Raw genomic sequence first — 16,116 nt, 5'->3', positions numbered from 1 at the left:
AATCAAAGTACACACTTCAGCAGTAGGATCTAGTGGGCAACCAAGAGCAACGGCAATGGCCTCTTGTTTTAAGGGCTGGATGTTAAGTGTTTTTTTAATGTATTGTGCATCATAATTCTAAAGTGAACATCAAAAAATTATTAATGCAGGCCATGGAAGCAGGACTGTCAGAGGTGAAGAATGAGTTACAATCACGTGATGATCTCCTGAGGATAATAGAAATGGAAAGACTGCACTTGCATAGGGAACTGCTGAAAATGGGAGAACTGCAGACTGTTCAAGATAACAGAAAAAGGTACAGTTCTCACACTGGATGATAGCCCAGGTACCTCTCAAGACAGTATGTGTGCAGGATGTGTGTGTGCAGGAAATATGTGTGCAGGATGTGTGTGTGCAGGATGTATATGTGCAGGATGTATATGTGCAGGATGTGTGTGTGCAGGGTGTGCATAGGATGTGTGTGTGTGCAGGATGTGCATGTGCAGGATGTGTGTGCAGGATGTATATGTGCAGGATGTGTGTGCAGGATGTGCATGCAGGATGTGTGTGCAGGATGTGTGTGCAGAATGTGCGTAGCAGGATATGCATGTACAGGATGTGTGTGTGTGTGTGCAGGATATGCATGTACAGGATGTGTATGTGCAGGATGTGCGTATGCAGGATATGCATGTACAGGATGTGTGTGTGCAGGATGTATATGTGCAGGATGTGTGTGTGCAGGATGTGTGTGTGCAGGATGTGCGTGTGCAGGATGTGTGTGTGCAGGATGTGTGTGTGTGTGTGTGCAGGATATGCATGTACAGGATGTGTATGTGCAGGATGTGCGTATGCAGGATATGCATGTACAGGATGTGTGTGTGCAGGATGTACATGTGCAGGATGTGTGTGTGCAGGATGTGTGTGTGTGCAGGATGTGTGTGTGCAGGATGTGTATGTGCAGGATGTGTGTGTGCAGGATGTGTGTGCATTGTGTGTGTGTGGGATGTGCAGGATGTGTGTGTATATAGGATGTATGTGTGCAGGATGTGTGTGTGCAGGATGTGTGTGTGCAGGATGTGTGTGTGCAGGATGTACATGTGCAGGATGTGCGTGTATATAGGATGTATGTGTGCAGGATGTGTGTGTGCAGGATGTGTGTGTGCAGGATGTGTGTGCAGGATGTGTATGTGCAGGTTGTGTATTATAATGGATGTGTATGTATACAGGATGTGTGCATGCACAGGATGTATATGTGCAGGATGTGTATATGTAGGATGTGCATGTACAGAATGTGTATGTGTGTGCAGGATGTACGTGTGCAGGATGTGTGTGTGCAGGATGCGTGTGTGCAGGATGTGTATGTGCAGGATGTACATGTGCAGGATGTGTGTGTGCAGGATGTGTATGCGCAGGATGTGTGTGTGCAGGATGTGTATTATAATGGATGTGTATGTATACAGGATGTGTGTATGCACAGGATGTATGTGTGCTGGATGTGTATGTGTAGGATGTGCATGTACAGAATGTGTATGTGTATGTAGGATATACGTGTGCAGGATGTGCATGTACAGAATGTGTATGTGTGTGCAGGATGTATCTGTACATCCAAGGCCTTCACATTTGAGCTAGAATAAAGTTTAATTCAGATGCATTCTTTATAGAAAAGTGTGTTTCAATAGAAACAACAGTATAGATCTGTTGTTTGTAGATTTGCAGAGAAATTGGATTTATTACTCATTCTGAGAGATTTCTTTTTTTTTTTCCTTCTTTTTTTTTTCGGAGCTGGGGACCGAACCCAGGGCCTTGCGCTCCCTAGGCAAGCGCTCTACCGCTGAGCTAAATCCCCAACCCCTTATTACTCATTCTAACTGCTTCTACTTCTTTTGCCTATAAGCCTGATGTTAACGTCTTCACTTGCTGATGTCATGGTAACTATGCCTCTGCACTCATGACCTGTAGCTGCTTGTCCTAGATGGATGGCTCAGTGGTTACGAGATCTTGCTCTTCCAGAGGACCCTGCCTTTCAGTCCCCAAAACCCATGTTAGGTGGCTCACGACCATCTGCAACTGCACTTCCAGGGGACCTGATGCCTCTGCCTTCTGAGGGCATCTGCACTCATGCACACAGGCATAGATACATACACGTAACTGAAAATAAAATAAACTTCCCTTAAAAGTTACAGCTAACACTGGTTCTTCCCTCCTTAAAAATAGGCATAGCCACAAAAAATTAAAGTGGGTCTTCTGAGAATTCTCAGTATTTGAGGTTTTGAAGAGATAGTCTAATTTTTTTAACAATTCACTGGTATGGAACTCTCTCCTGAGAATCAGAAAGCTAATGAAACAAATCATATGATTTCTAAACATCTCAATAGCTAAGCGATCTATTTTTCTTAAAGATAATTGCTAATTTTTTCAGGCAGCAATGATTTCTTCAAAGTTGGACATGTTAGCATGGAGAGCTGGCTCAGTAGTTAGAGCAAAGACAGGTCTTCCAAAGGACCAGGGTTCAACTTCCAGAACGCATGTGGCAGCGCAGAGCCCCCTGTAGCTCTAGTCACAGAGTCCAGTGTCCTCTTCCGACCTATGCTGGCACTGTACGCACTCATGGTGCACAGACATGCATGCAGGCAGAATTCCGTATACATAAAAGAATAATAAATCTCAAAACAACAAAGCCAAAGTCAGGCCAGGAGAGGTAGTGCAGGCTTTAAATCTGAATTCTGGGGGGGCAGAGGCAGGCAGATAGTTCTAGCCCAGCCTGGTCTACACAGTGAGTTGCAGTCTAGCCGCGTGCTACAAAAGGACAAAATAATGTTCAATCCAAACAGAGCCATCTGTGTTTCAGAACACGGTCCCCACATATCTGTTCAATCCAAACTCTTCCCTGTCTTCTGTCAAACTGCATGACCATTTTAGTCTCCAAGCTGTGTCTTTCTCGTTGGGAGGGACTCCCTCAGATGTCTCGTTCTGAGATGACGTGCGTTGAAGGTCACTGCGCTCTACCGTGTCAGACTCCCTGGCCTTCGTCTCTCCTGCTGCACTTTTCATGCCCTCCTAGTCTGGGTCCTGTGGCTGCTGCCTGTCTGCTCCGTTGTCTGGGCTTCTTTTGTTTGGACTCTGCCCCTTCCCTATGGTTTACCAAGCTGAAGCAGCCAGGAGCACTGGCTGATGGCAACTGCACTGCTGGCCTAAGGAAGCTGGACTGTGGGAGGGGCGTTGGGGCTGGGGTTGGGTATGAGGAGAATGACAACCGAGATGGCCAGACAGACCAATCTGGCGTGGAAATCCCTGTACCTCGAGGGGATCGCCATGAATCTACGCCTTTTGAGAGCTCTTTCATTTCCAATCTTTAAACTAATTCTCTCTCCACCATTTTGAGATTTGGAGCTGTGGTTTGCTTCTGTGTAGTTTATGCTTTGGATATTGGGAACACCCTCAGACCGTCTCTGGAGAGCTAGATGTTTATGCTCATTTTAATACATGGTTGAAAGGCCTATTAACCGCTCCCTTTCCTCCCATTAAAACTGTACTCGCTCAGAGACAGAACTACTCCCAAGGCTGGAATTATTAGGATTCACAATTTTTATAGCTAGCAGTGTTGTCAACCATATAACAATATATCTCTTCAGCGTCCATGATCGGTACTAACAATACAATTACCAATTCACCAAGTTATGCTGAAGTATTACCTGCTTTATTTGTAATTTGTAGAGTTGAGTCATCATATTCCCCTTCTACTAAAGAGCCAGACAGGAAAAGAAAGGAGCTGTTCTCAGTGGTCTCGGATCAACCCAATCATGAAAAGGAATTAAACAAGGTAGGGAATACCACAAGATCCATTCTCCCAGCTCTGATGTCTCTGCATAAAATGGCCCCAAGCTCTCCTCCATCCTCCTCTCTTTTGCCTGCTGTATTTCCTCCAGAAGCCGTAATCGGCCAAGTGGTTAATTCTGATACTCTGTGTGAGCACGTCTCCAGTTATTCCACCATGGGAGAATCCAGTGTGGGGGTGTGCCCTTGTGAGAGAGCCCAGGCTGCTGCTCAGTGCCTGGGTGACCTTGGGGGACTGACCTGCCTAAGGGACCTCATCTAGGATGTGGTTAGTACTGTTTGGATGGCTCATCCTAGGGAAGCATGAACAAATGTCTGTCACTCCAAATGGAGCACTGACTATAGGCCAAAGAAGAATTCTACTCAAGGCTCATTTGGTAAACCACTGAGTTTCCCACTGTCAGAAGGAGGGTGTGTGTGTGTGTGTGTGTGTGTGTGTGTGTGTGCTTACAGCATCATGTGTGATTCAAAGGTAGCTGCATTACTGAAAAGCCCATGAAGGAAGAGTCACACATCACAGAAACCGATCCTCGGGCTCCTGGCAGCCGCTCACTGCAGTCCCTGGTCTCAGCAACCGTTGACTGCTTACATAGTGCGTGGGTTTCTCGAGCCTTCCCTTCCAATGTGCTGTTATTTTCCTGGGCCTTATGAGCCCTGCATTCTGTACAAGAGGGGACGATTCAACTCAGAGGAAATATACAACTTCCACCGCCCTGGGGTGATGACAGGTGTGAAATGAGCTGATGCCTGCTGACACTCTCATGCGCCAGGGACACTGCCCCAAGGATTTAACATCTCACAAAGTAGATCCTATAGCATCCTCTTTTCGCCTTTAAAAAACTAAGACACAGAGAAGCTGAAGAGATTCAACTTTGCACAGATAATAATTGGTAGACACTAGTTTTGAATGTAGGCTCTGTCACCCCAGAGACTACCTCTGTTGAAATTCATGAGCTAATGCAAATTACATACTGAGAACAGGACCCGACTTAGAGGATCACCTCACAGATGTGAGCTACTGATGGTTTGGGCCACACCTACATTTCTAACTAAGAGCCTAGCAAAGGCCAAGCACTTTGCCAGGAGCTAAAAACCTAGGATGAGGAGGTGAGGAGGGTCTGGGCTTGGTTCTTACAGAGCCCTGCGTTCTTCATTCTTCTATAACCAATATACCTCCCTGGTAATTATGTTATCAGTCTCAATAGGAATACATTGGAAAGAAAGATCTTAACTAGGTGTAGTAATTCACACAAACAATCCTAATACTTGTAGGGGTTGAGGCAGGAGGATTGCCACAAGTCTGAAACCATCCTAGGCTACATAGCAAGACCCTGACTCTACCCTTCATCCCCTTAAAGGCAGATCCTGGCAGAGATGGGTATCTGAGAATGAATGCAGTCCAGCCTAAGAAATGTGTTATAGAGCAATTGTCACTTCCTCCCCCTTTCGAACACTGATACCACAGAATCCCACTGATTTTGCTGTTTTAAAAATGTGACTTTCAGCTGAACAGTGGTGGCCCATGCCTCTAATTCAAGTATTTGGGAGCCAGAAGTAGGCAGATCTCTATGAATATGAGGTCAGCCTGCTCTACAAAGTGAGTTCCAGGACAGCCAGGGCTACACAGAGAAACCCTGTCTCAAAAAACAAATATATAAACTTTCAAAAGCTGCTTTTTGCTGACATTCCTTGAGACTGAGTCACAGTAAAGGGGAGTGTCTAATGCCAAATATGACTACACGCTTCTAGACCTCCAAGGCTTCTGACAATGTCAGAACTACAGAGTAAAGTCAGGAATCCTGTGTGAGTGAGACCAAGGTGAAGGAGAGGCACTGCCCTTTGCAGGGTGGTGGTGGACGGCTGGGCTAGCTGGCTGCAGCTCCCAGAAGTATCTGCAAAGAACATTTCCACTCCACTGTGCTAACACTATCGAGGGCCATGTGCTATGAACCTTGGGAGTGGCTTTTCTTTTGTGGGTACAGAGCTGTTTTTACTCACTTATTTTGTGATAAAATTCACATTTAAAAAAAGCCACGTCATTGGAAGCACAGATAAATAAATCTCACTAAGAAACATGTTCTGTGGAAGAGCATATTGTTTCAATATCTAACCACTGTAAACTAATAAAAATTTAATCCTCTTTCAGAATAGCATATTTATTTTCTTAATTTTCCCAGTTTCATCCTTAAGAGGCTGGTGTTGAAGTTTACCACAGGGACATGAACCATAAAATCCAGACTGTCAAACTGTGGAATGATATGGCTGGTTCACCAAAGAAACTGCCAGGAGGGAAAAATGGAGGGGAGTGGGGATCAAAGAGATTCCGAGGGAGTGAGCAAGGCGGCCAGAAGATAGAGGGGCTTGCAGCTAAGCCTGATAACCTGAGTCCCATCCCCAAGACTCAAGGTAGAGGAAGGACCCAACGCCTGTGAGTTCTCCGAACCTGCACACATGTGCCGTGGCGTGCACGTGCACATATAAACACATGCAATTTAAAGAGACCCATAACAGATACTGGGGTTAGCGCCCCTCTCTGAGACTCTTGATTTGGGGAGCTAGAAACTGGCTCCTGGTTCCTGTTTGCTGAGTGGCAAAGTCAAGACCATGTGGCGTCTAAGACACATTTCTAGCCTTAACAATTAGGGCAGGAACAGAGAAGGAGTGGATGGGACCCAGCCTGGGATGCCGCAGATTGGCCTCTGAATGCAGCTACTCGGCATTAGGTCACCTTTCCTCGGGTGCCAATCCTGAACCTGGCTGTCCCAGGATATAACCCAAGATGGATGGGGCGCAGGTTCTAGAAAGTGACTGCCTTTCGTGAGGACTGTAACTAGAGATTAAAGGAAAAGACCAAACAGATACAAAGAGTGGATAGAAAGGGAGCTGGCATGGCGAGATCCTAATCCAGCTTTATAGACTTGAGCACTAGAGATTTGGGACAATTTCACATCTGAATTCTGCCTGAAATTTTTTGGTGATATGGAAGAACTAGTCATTAAGATGCTAGCATGGGTTCTGGGAAGAAAGAGGAAAGACAGAAAGGAGGGGTGAGACCCTTATTCCTTTAGACATGTACACTGGGCTTTTAAAGAGAAAATACAGTCTCCTGTCACCTTTTAAGTTTCTGAATACATTCATAGAAGTCTCTTTGTGGATTTTCTTGGCTTCCCTCTCTGGCCTTATTTCTTAGGGCACAGTTGATCAGAACACACCAAGCTCCCTCAGTGCACATGGCTCTCTGGTCCCTACCCTTGGCTGCATCCTGGCTGGCTTCCATCTTCTCCTCAGTATTTTGTGTGATAACCTCTCCTCTGGGAAGACCAGCCTGATACAAATCACACCCCCAAACCAGCTGGGTTAGGCACCCTCCAGGACATCCCTCAAACGCAACTACAACCCTGTGATATAAATATGTTCATTTTTCTAAGGGAGAAGTAGTGGTCGTGTCTTTAAAACGATGCGGGGTGGGGGGGTGAGCAGTGAGCAATGGGGATAGAGAGCAGAGGGCCTGAGGGGTTGCCCTGGGCTGCTGCCGGCTGCATTTGGAAAGGTGAGGGTGGTAAGGAGCCCAGGTCCAAAAGTTTGTGCTATGAGAAAACTAGCAAAGATGATGAGAGACTCCAAGGGGTTACAAGAGGCCAGTAAGACATTCCTACCACCACATTAAGCTTCGTGTGTTACAATATGGTTCTGAGACATAGTGTGGAGTCACTGCTGCCACAGCAGAATTTAAGCTTCTTTTATTGTTTAAAAAATACTTAAATATAGCCAAGGACCGTGAGTTTCGGTTAGAATCTGGCACTTTCTCTTCCTATGACTCCAGCAGGCTGCTTACCCTCCTTAGGTGCTGTTTCTCCATAGATGATGACCAGACTTTGTGCTGTACACCCATGAGCCCAGAACCTCAGAGGCCAGAGCATGAGGATCCAAAGATAGCCCAGTCTGGGTGTGCACGTAGACCCTGCCTCAAAACACAATAAATCACTAAGTAGCAATTTCTGTCAAGTCTGTCAGAAGGCTGAGTCAGTAGGGACACTGCACATGACAATGAGATGGTAAGGTATCTGGGGTTGGAAGGAAACTAACTTAGGGTGCCCCTTGTCGGTTAGCAATGATCAGAAGTAGGCCGTCATGGGCCGCGGGCATTCTTGGGAGCCCAGCACAAGCTGCAGCTGCGCTGTGAGGGAGGGGCTGCTCACGTCTCTGCTCTCTCTGCTCGCTCTCACCAGATGAGAAGCCAGCTCTATCAGGAGGAAGACCTGTGCTCCGAACAGGAACGGATGAGGAACGAGATCTCCGAACTCACCCAGGAACTTCACCAGAAGGAGGTCACTATAGCAACCGTCATGAAGAAAGCTGCCCTTCTGGAAAGACAGCTAAAGATAGAATTAGAAATAAAAGAAAAAATGTTAGCAAAGCAACAGGTATGTATACGTACGGGAGAGCACTCTCCGGGGCTGGCTCCTGCCCATGTTCATCCTAGCCTCGCCCTAGGTCTGTCAAAAGCCTTGGCGACTCGCCCCATAAAACCGAGCCGTGGACAAAAAGTACCATCAAAGAAACACTAGGGACCTAGCAGACAGCGCACACATGAGTGATCGATTGCTTGCCGAGGTTCTCCTGCAGCTGTCTTCGCACATCGCACTGCCCTGTTCCTTCCTCAGTCATTTGCTATAGGACCTTTCCATTAAACTGTTTTTTAGAGAGCAATTCCAGGTTGCTCGAAGATCCTGCCCCTCTCTCCATTTAATACATTGTCGTGTTTTAAACACGGAGAAAACAACATAAAAATCACTCAACATCCACTCAGCATGTAGCAGAGATCTTGAGTTCCACGTTAAAACCCTGCAAGGGATGCTCGCTCCTGCCTTCCTCCCTATCCTTCTGTTTCCTTGCTCTCTAATGTTAGCCTGCTTTGACAGCACAGGCTTTACAGCCCTTTCACCCTAAATGTAGGTGATTTCAGAGCACAAAACATGAATCGAGACAATTTCCATAAGAGCAGTTCAATCTCGTGTATGTACAAAAACAGAAAAGATTGGGCCTTCATCACGTCATGGGCCGCAGACTGACCAGTTTGTACCACACATGGAAAGCCTGCACAGGGCACTGCGCGCACCTCAGGGCGCCTTGCAGTCAGGGGCAGCTGCAAGAACGACCCCTTTCGTTTTCATACTGCCATCTTTCCCGGACTTTGTCAGTGAGCATGTATCTTCTAAGTCACAATCGTAAATATGTTTAAAGCAAGGGTTTCATATAGTAATGAGTCAGGTATGGGGGCACGAATCTGTCATCCCAACATTCAGGTAGATGACACCAGGGAAAGAAGAAAGAGCTACAGAAGCAAGTCATAGGCACACAAGGGAGCAAGCCAGAACGCCAGAAGGAGCGGATTAAAGCCATGTACGCTTACTGTAAACGTTAACTGGGCATTGAAGAAGTGCAACGGACAAGAGGATTTTCGAGAAGTTTTCTTCATTGTGATTATAATTCCTGTATGTGAGAAATGGAATTTCAGACTTGGTAGGGAAAAGTAAATATTTAAGTGTTTCAGATTTAGCACTGCTCAAACAGGAAGTTGGTGGGGGAGGAAGAGAACCCAAGAGGTGGGAGGGTGGATGTTTTCCTCCACGCCACAGAAAGGATTTGCACCCACCAGGACAGAGTTAATGAAGATGACGAGCTTCCACCGCGAGTTTTACACATGCCTTTTATCTGCTAATCTTTCAGATCTCAGACAGAAGATACAAAGCTGTCAGAACAGAAAACACGCACCTGAAGGGCATGATGGGAGACTTAGACCCTGCACGGTACTTGGTAATGCGCTGAATTCATTCCCCCAAACTGAACAGGAGGTAGCTAGGCTGGTCAGGGCGGATCATCAGTGTGGTCACTGAGCATGCGCGCCAGGAGCGCCGAGCTGCGCACTGCCTACTGCACTGCCTACCGCAGTGGCTTGCCCAGGCTTGGACCCCTGGTTTGGGCTCATTTCTGATCATTTCTCAAACATGCAAAGCATGCAGTTTCCTAGCTTTTAATCCTGCAATTGCTTGAAACCCTATATCCTCGACAGCCGGAATTGGGTGCCAACCTTATGCTCAGAGAAACCCTCCCCTCAAATCCGAATCAGAATGATTTGTTCCGTTCTTGTTTGATTTATATTTGGCTGACTTGTTTTGTGGCTTGTCTCTTTCAACTTGATGACAATCAGGAAGTTGGCATGACCAACAGCTCAGGATAGAGCAAGCCACCAGTGTTTGTTAACCGAATATATGAATTAGACCCTGACTCTACCTCTTCTCATAAACAACTTATATGGCTCCAAGCCTCTCACCTCCATTGTCTAGCAGTCGATGGTTGGATTTTTGTAGAAGAACTCTTGTTGGTAGAAAATGGAAATATTAGCATTATTTGTTATATTTTCTTTCATTCACTTAGAGAAAAGTCCTGCCATTATTTTTTTTAACTGTTCAAGGAACAGAAAGGTAATATAAAAAAAATGGGCACCATGGCTGCTTCAGCTAGCCTGTTCCTTTAGCGTAATAATGAGAAGCAGGTCGAGGCTTGGCCAGCCCCTTCCGAAGCCAATGTTCTATGTCTGTCGTGTTGTGCACCTGTTCTCACATGAGTCCGTATTCCAGCATCAAGACAGTAGAAGCATCTGGAAGCACTCTCCCTTCTTCCTTGAGCATGGCTGTGGATCCTGTGATTGGAGCACAGATGGATAAAAGGGAAGCTTGCTGGTCTCCCTGTGTGCTACATTAAAAACCTACCCGTCACCTCTGCCTTCTCCTTCCTTATCGTGGGACACAAAAACGAACCCCCGCTCCATGGAGATAGATATATTTGTACATATACATACACAAATACATACACACATGCATACACATCTATGTGTATATTGCATATATTTGAATATATACACATATATTGAAGTGACATATATACATATGTGTGTACACATACATAGATATATATTACATATGCATACATATGTACATCAGTTCAATCCAAGTGTTTGTATATATCCCAGGTCACCATAGTCCAGCTGAGGGGCTTCACTTTGCTCCTGGAGGCTTTTGGCTTTGTCCCTCTGTATCATCTGCTTTTTAAAGGAGTCAAACACACAAAGATAGAAAAGCAGCTGCTAATCGCCCACACCCACCCCGCCGACTCCCCAACAGCAGAGGGGGCTGTGCTAACAATAACAAGCAAGCGGTGGCTCCTGTTGCTACACACACACACACACACACACACACACACACACACACACACACACGCACACCATGTGCACAGCTAAGGTAGGGTGATAGTCTCCACCAATTAGATGAGTAACTCGAGCTTTGCCCAGAGCTACCCCCAGCTGTGTGTGGACTGAGGTCCAGTGCTAGGGAAGCTTATACTCACCCTCTGTACATAACTGAATTAAGCCAATGTGTGCAGGCAGGTGACTTCACAGCACGGTCCCTGCTTCAGCCTCTCCACCCCTGCTCTTCCACATCTTGTTCCAAGTGCCAGGCAGTAGACAGCAACTATTCTGTTTGCAGCATCACTTCGTGTATTTACACACCTACATAAGCACACATATGTGCTTATCTGGGGGTTTTATCATTAAAAACTGAAGGCCACGGGGATAAGTGATGGCTCAGCATTTAAGAACATTTGTTCTTGGATAGGACTCGATTCAGTTCCCCACTCCCGCTCGGCCGCTCCCTGCCAAGTCCACTTGCAGGAGATCTGACACCGGCTTCTGATTCCTTCAGGCTCCTGTATACGAAAGGTGCAAGGTGTGTGAAAGTGTGCACGTACACATACTCACTCGCACACACAGACACACATACACACACACACACACACACACACACACACACAGATATTTTTTAACTAGGCTCACATACACAGATAGACTTCTGTGTGTCTTATTTTGTTTGCTCCAAAGTGCCTCTCTATACCAACCGGCTCAAGCATGTTTGCCCTTCGTGACAGTTTTATAATATTCCATGGTGTGGTTATACCAAAAACTATTTTTTTTTTTTTTGGTTCTTTTTTTCGGAGCTGGGGACCGAACCCAGGGCCTTGCGCTTCCTAGGCAAGCGCTCTACCGCTGAGCTAAATCCCCAACCCCACCAAAAACTATTTTACCCCTAGTGTATTCGAAAATTTGTCATATTTTCACCTGAATAAATATGTCCTAAAAACATCCCGGCATGCCTGTCTGGAGCAGCTTTCTATAAGTTTGTTTTCACCCAGGAGAAGTTTTAAATTTGGCTTGTCAAAGGCCACCGTCTCTCGACTGGTGTCTTGGGAGCTCCCTTCTTTGGTAGCAGGGCTCTCCACATGCACATACAAGGTTTTGTATTTTTTTTCAGAGGTTTTATCTTTTACAACCAATTGCTCGATCCATTTAAATTGTACTTTGAAACGCACTATGTAAGAGCACAGTTAAAATGTTCACACAGACCAAGCTCGATGTACCAGGTTTCTCCTCGTAATTTCCTGCGGGTTCTATCTGAAATTGAATTCATTTTTGTATTAACTTTGAAGACTTAATGTTTTTATTATAGTAAGATATAGCATGACTTCCCATTTCCTTATAACACGTTTCCCAATAATGTAATTTTTCTTGGACCAATTCGTGTTTTCTTCCTTTAAAATTATTTCCCAAGTTATTTACAGTTCTTGTCACTGTTATAAATGGACTGTTTTGCTTTTAGCACATTAAGCAGCTAATTGATAATATTGAAGAAAGTCCAACTTATTCTATGCCTTCTGCAGGACACTGAGCGAGTGTAGTGCCCACCCCACCCCCCATACACACACATCTGTTCTTGTTCCACTGCCTCCGACGAGACCTCTGGGGAAATCTTGAGCCATGACAGTACTTACTGGAAAGTTTTCCAGTTTCTGACTATAAATGTCACATTTTGGGAGTTTTGAGGGATGTAAATTTGTTTTCCATTCATGACCCTGTGTTGTTCTTTCTGCTGTACTGTGAAATGCAGCTGCTAGTGTCTCTCTGAGCCTTTTCAACAGATGACCCTGAGTGAGTCTCCCCGTTCTTTTATTGATGTGTTAGGGAACATAGTTGACATATTTCCTGATTTTGTCCAAATGAGGTTCCTGAGATAAATCTTCCCAGTCCTAAATTAGCTTGATGCCACAGTGTGTTTGCTTAAAAACAGCAGGACATAATAACTCACAGAGGACACCAGGAGGAGGCCATTAGTCCCAAACAGATGCCCTCAGGACCACACTCCTCTGATGTCTGTGTGCTGGATCCCTCCCTCTTCTATCTCAGTGTGCTGTGGTCCCACGTCTGAATTGTCCCACGGTCCTCATGAGTCAAATTTTCCCTTTTGCCTGGGGAATTCAATTCAGGACTTCTGGGAAGCCCTTGTTTTAAAATAAGGTCATATTCTGAGGGACCAGGGTTAGGACTTCAACAGCTTTGTAGGGAGCCACAGTTCGGCCCATAGTCGTCACGCTCGGTCAGTTTTAGCACAGTACTGGCTTGGATGTGATGATATTGAAAGTAAGGTTTGGCCACAGCTCGTTGCAGTGGTTTCAAAGTTACACTGTTTTTAAACACGCAGGAGGTGTCTGGCTATGGGATGTCTACTGCAAAACTTAACTGAGATCAGCCTTTACCTTTCTGTCTCCGTTCATTCAAATCTCTTTATTTTTCCCCCTAAGGTCACTTGGATAATCTGTATCTTTTTAGAAAATGTGTCTGCTTCAGTTTATTTCCTTACTACTGAGGTCAGTTAGAGCCTACAACTGCATACCCAAATTCTGTTGTTAGGTTTTCCTGTTTGAGATAGGGTCTCGTTACTTGTCCCAGGCTGGCCTTGAACTCCTGTCTCAGCCTCCTGTGTGTTAGGGTTCCAGACATGAACGGTCATACCCAATTCTGGTCTTAGTTTTCTTTCTGTCTCTTGGTCTTGGATAATTGAACACACTCTCTTCCATTTGTTTTGGCTGTGACTCACACATTCAGCTTACTAGCACGTAAAGGTAAGGGCTTTGAGGGTTCTATTACTTGAATAAATTTGAACCTTTATTTTTATTTTGTTTGTATGATGGTTTGCATCTATCTGTGTCTATGTAGCACAAGTGTGTGGTTCCTGTGCAGGCCAGAATAGAACATCAGACACCCTGGGACTGGAATTGCAGGTGACTGTGACTATGGGTGCTGGGAAAAGCTGAGTCCTCTGGAAAACCAGCCAGGCCTCTCACAACTGAGACCGCTCTCCAGCCCCCTATTTTATTTATTATTGGAGTTTATCGGTTTCCAATTGCTGGTTTATTTTACTTTGTTACATTATTCAAATTTTATGAAAAAAAGACTATTATTCATGTGTATTTAAATTCTGTAAGTATAAAAATCCACAATCAGATTACTTCAGCAACAGTTAGATAAATATAAACTTAAACTTCGCCCTAGGCAGAAAGAAACAAAGCTATATGCGTCATTTTCAGCCTTCTAACATTTGTGATATTTGGATAATATTAAAATAGCAGTTGGTTTTCCTTTCCCGTTTTGTTGGGTGGGGTAATGTGTGTCTGAAAGCCGCACGCGTACATCGCTCGCAGAGACCGGGAGCTAACTCCCTGCAGCTGGAGTTAGGATAGGTACCGGTTGCTCAGAGCTGGGGGCCTCTGCGAGAGCGGCAAGCACTCTTACCCAGTGAGCCATCGCTCCAGCAGCCCCACTGCTTGAAATTGGTCCTATCTAAGCAAACGCAGCTTTGAGAATGTTTCTGGCTGTCTAACTCTGAAGGTCTCTGCTTCCTTCCCTGGAAAAGAAAGTTGGCCGAAGATGCCCGTGCAGTGGTGAGAAACCCGCTCTGCGGGCAGCTCCCTCTAGCAGTGAAAAGATTGGCCGGGTCAGTCACAGGATGGGTGGCTAAGTCTCTCCAGGTGTCAGGGAGATGCTTAGAGTATTCCCCCAGAAGCCAGACCGTCCTCTGCATTCCTAAGCTGCCATAGTCGGCCATATCAATGTGGCGGCATGAATGATTACCAGTGAGCAGTTATTGACAATGTGAGGAGTTTGGAGTGATTGTGAGTATTATTCTATGTCAGTGCTTCTCAACGCTTGTAAGAAAAAAGAAATGTCTAAGCTCCAAGGATTTAGTTTTCTAGGCCTCAAACCTCAACTGTTTGGAGCTTCAAAGGTGACGAGTCGCTTGAGTCAAGCATTTTATGCTAAGGTATTGCCCTTCTGATCTCAGAGAACTGCTGTACCGTCAGCCCCAGTGCAGCTTGGGATGTTCAATACACAGGACTGGGAGGACGGAGAGGACAAGAGAGCGCTGAACACAGCTTTCCTAGGACTGGCTGTGTGAGGATAGAGTCTGTTTTACAAAGCTTTATGAGAGGAACACACACACATGTGCACGTATGCACATACAAGCAAGCAAGCATTCACGGAGTGAACACACACACACACACACACACACACACACACACACACAACACACCTGCCCTGAAAACTTCCTGCAGTGTCTAATTAAAACAGCCTGAGAAATCTCCAAGCCTCTTGCTTAAACTATTCATTTTGGGGATTTAAATATATTTCATTTCACAGCCTCAGAGTGGGGCATTAATATATCGGGCAGCAGAACTGCACTATAATCGACCATGCTCCCGATGTACAGTGCTGGCTCTGTCTCAACTGTAAGATCAATGCAGCAAAACGGCCCAGAGCTCGACCCCGCTCCACAATAGTCCACCATGTAATTTGTTACATCACCAGCAGTGGGGATGAATGTTTTAATCAATATGCGATTTGAATAATTGGATAATTTATTATTTTTACTGCCTTCTCTAGCTTTATAGCAAAACGAACTCAAAATGAGGTAAAGAATTAAATGTGAAATAATGAAATCATAAAACACATAGAAGAAAGTGAAAGTAAATGCTTAATAGTTCTTATAAAAGAGGCAAAGAGGAGCAGGCAAAGGAAAGGCGGCATTTTACTAAATTACAGCAAAGAAGTCCCTTTCCAGAGAAGCATGGCTTATACCACAATTAAAACTTTAAAATACCTTTTAAAATCACGAAAAAAAAACCCATACTTTCAACCAAGCAGAGAAACTCAGGATCTCTCTCCTAGTGTTAAAACGCATTCTGATATTAGTAACCAGCAACTCCTAAGTGGGAAAACAGCCAAAGAATACAAGAAGCAGCCGAGACCACATAGAGTGAAAAAAGACCATGGATACGCACGCAACTTCAGCAACCAAGGTTGCTGCTTCTCAGCCATTGGCAAACCCGACGAATAGCAGTATTGAATTGTGA

At 45.2% G+C, this 16,116-nt stretch overlaps 1 protein-coding gene and 1 long non-coding RNA gene across 6 annotated transcripts in view; one reads left to right on the top strand and one right to left on the bottom strand.

Moving 5' to 3' along the window:
- Positions 1-16,116, top strand: part of Deup1 (deuterosome assembly protein 1) — a 44,265-nt gene that overhangs the window by 15,982 nt on the left and 12,167 nt on the right. For 2 of the 5 annotated variants that reach the window (XM_032909887.1, XM_032909886.1), the window contains 4 exons: positions 150-295; positions 3,694-3,799; positions 8,043-8,237; positions 9,544-9,630. In XM_032909887.1, coding sequence (XP_032765778.1) covers positions 150-295; positions 3,694-3,799; positions 8,043-8,237; positions 9,544-9,630 — 534 coding nt within the window. Of the gene's footprint in view, positions 1-149; positions 296-3,693; positions 3,800-8,042; positions 8,238-9,543; positions 9,631-10,454; positions 10,593-16,116 lie in introns of those variants that run through there. The other 3 variants (XM_032909890.1, XM_032909888.1, XM_032909889.1) reach the window with 3 other exon arrangements.
- Positions 9,493-11,573, bottom strand: LOC116906968. Its single transcript, XR_004388789.1, has 3 exons — positions 11,221-11,573; positions 10,148-10,516; positions 9,493-9,565 (listed from the first exon to the last, which is right to left on the bottom strand). It is a non-coding gene; the product is annotated as an uncharacterized LOC116906968 (long non-coding RNA).

The sequence above is a fragment of the Rattus rattus genome, chromosome 8, assembly GCF_011064425.1.
Source record: "Rattus rattus isolate New Zealand chromosome 8, Rrattus_CSIRO_v1, whole genome shotgun sequence".
Taxonomy (NCBI): Eukaryota; Metazoa; Chordata; class Mammalia; order Rodentia; family Muridae; genus Rattus; species Rattus rattus.
Note: the sequence above shows the minus strand (reverse complement) of the source record. Positions and strands in the feature narration are given on the sequence as shown.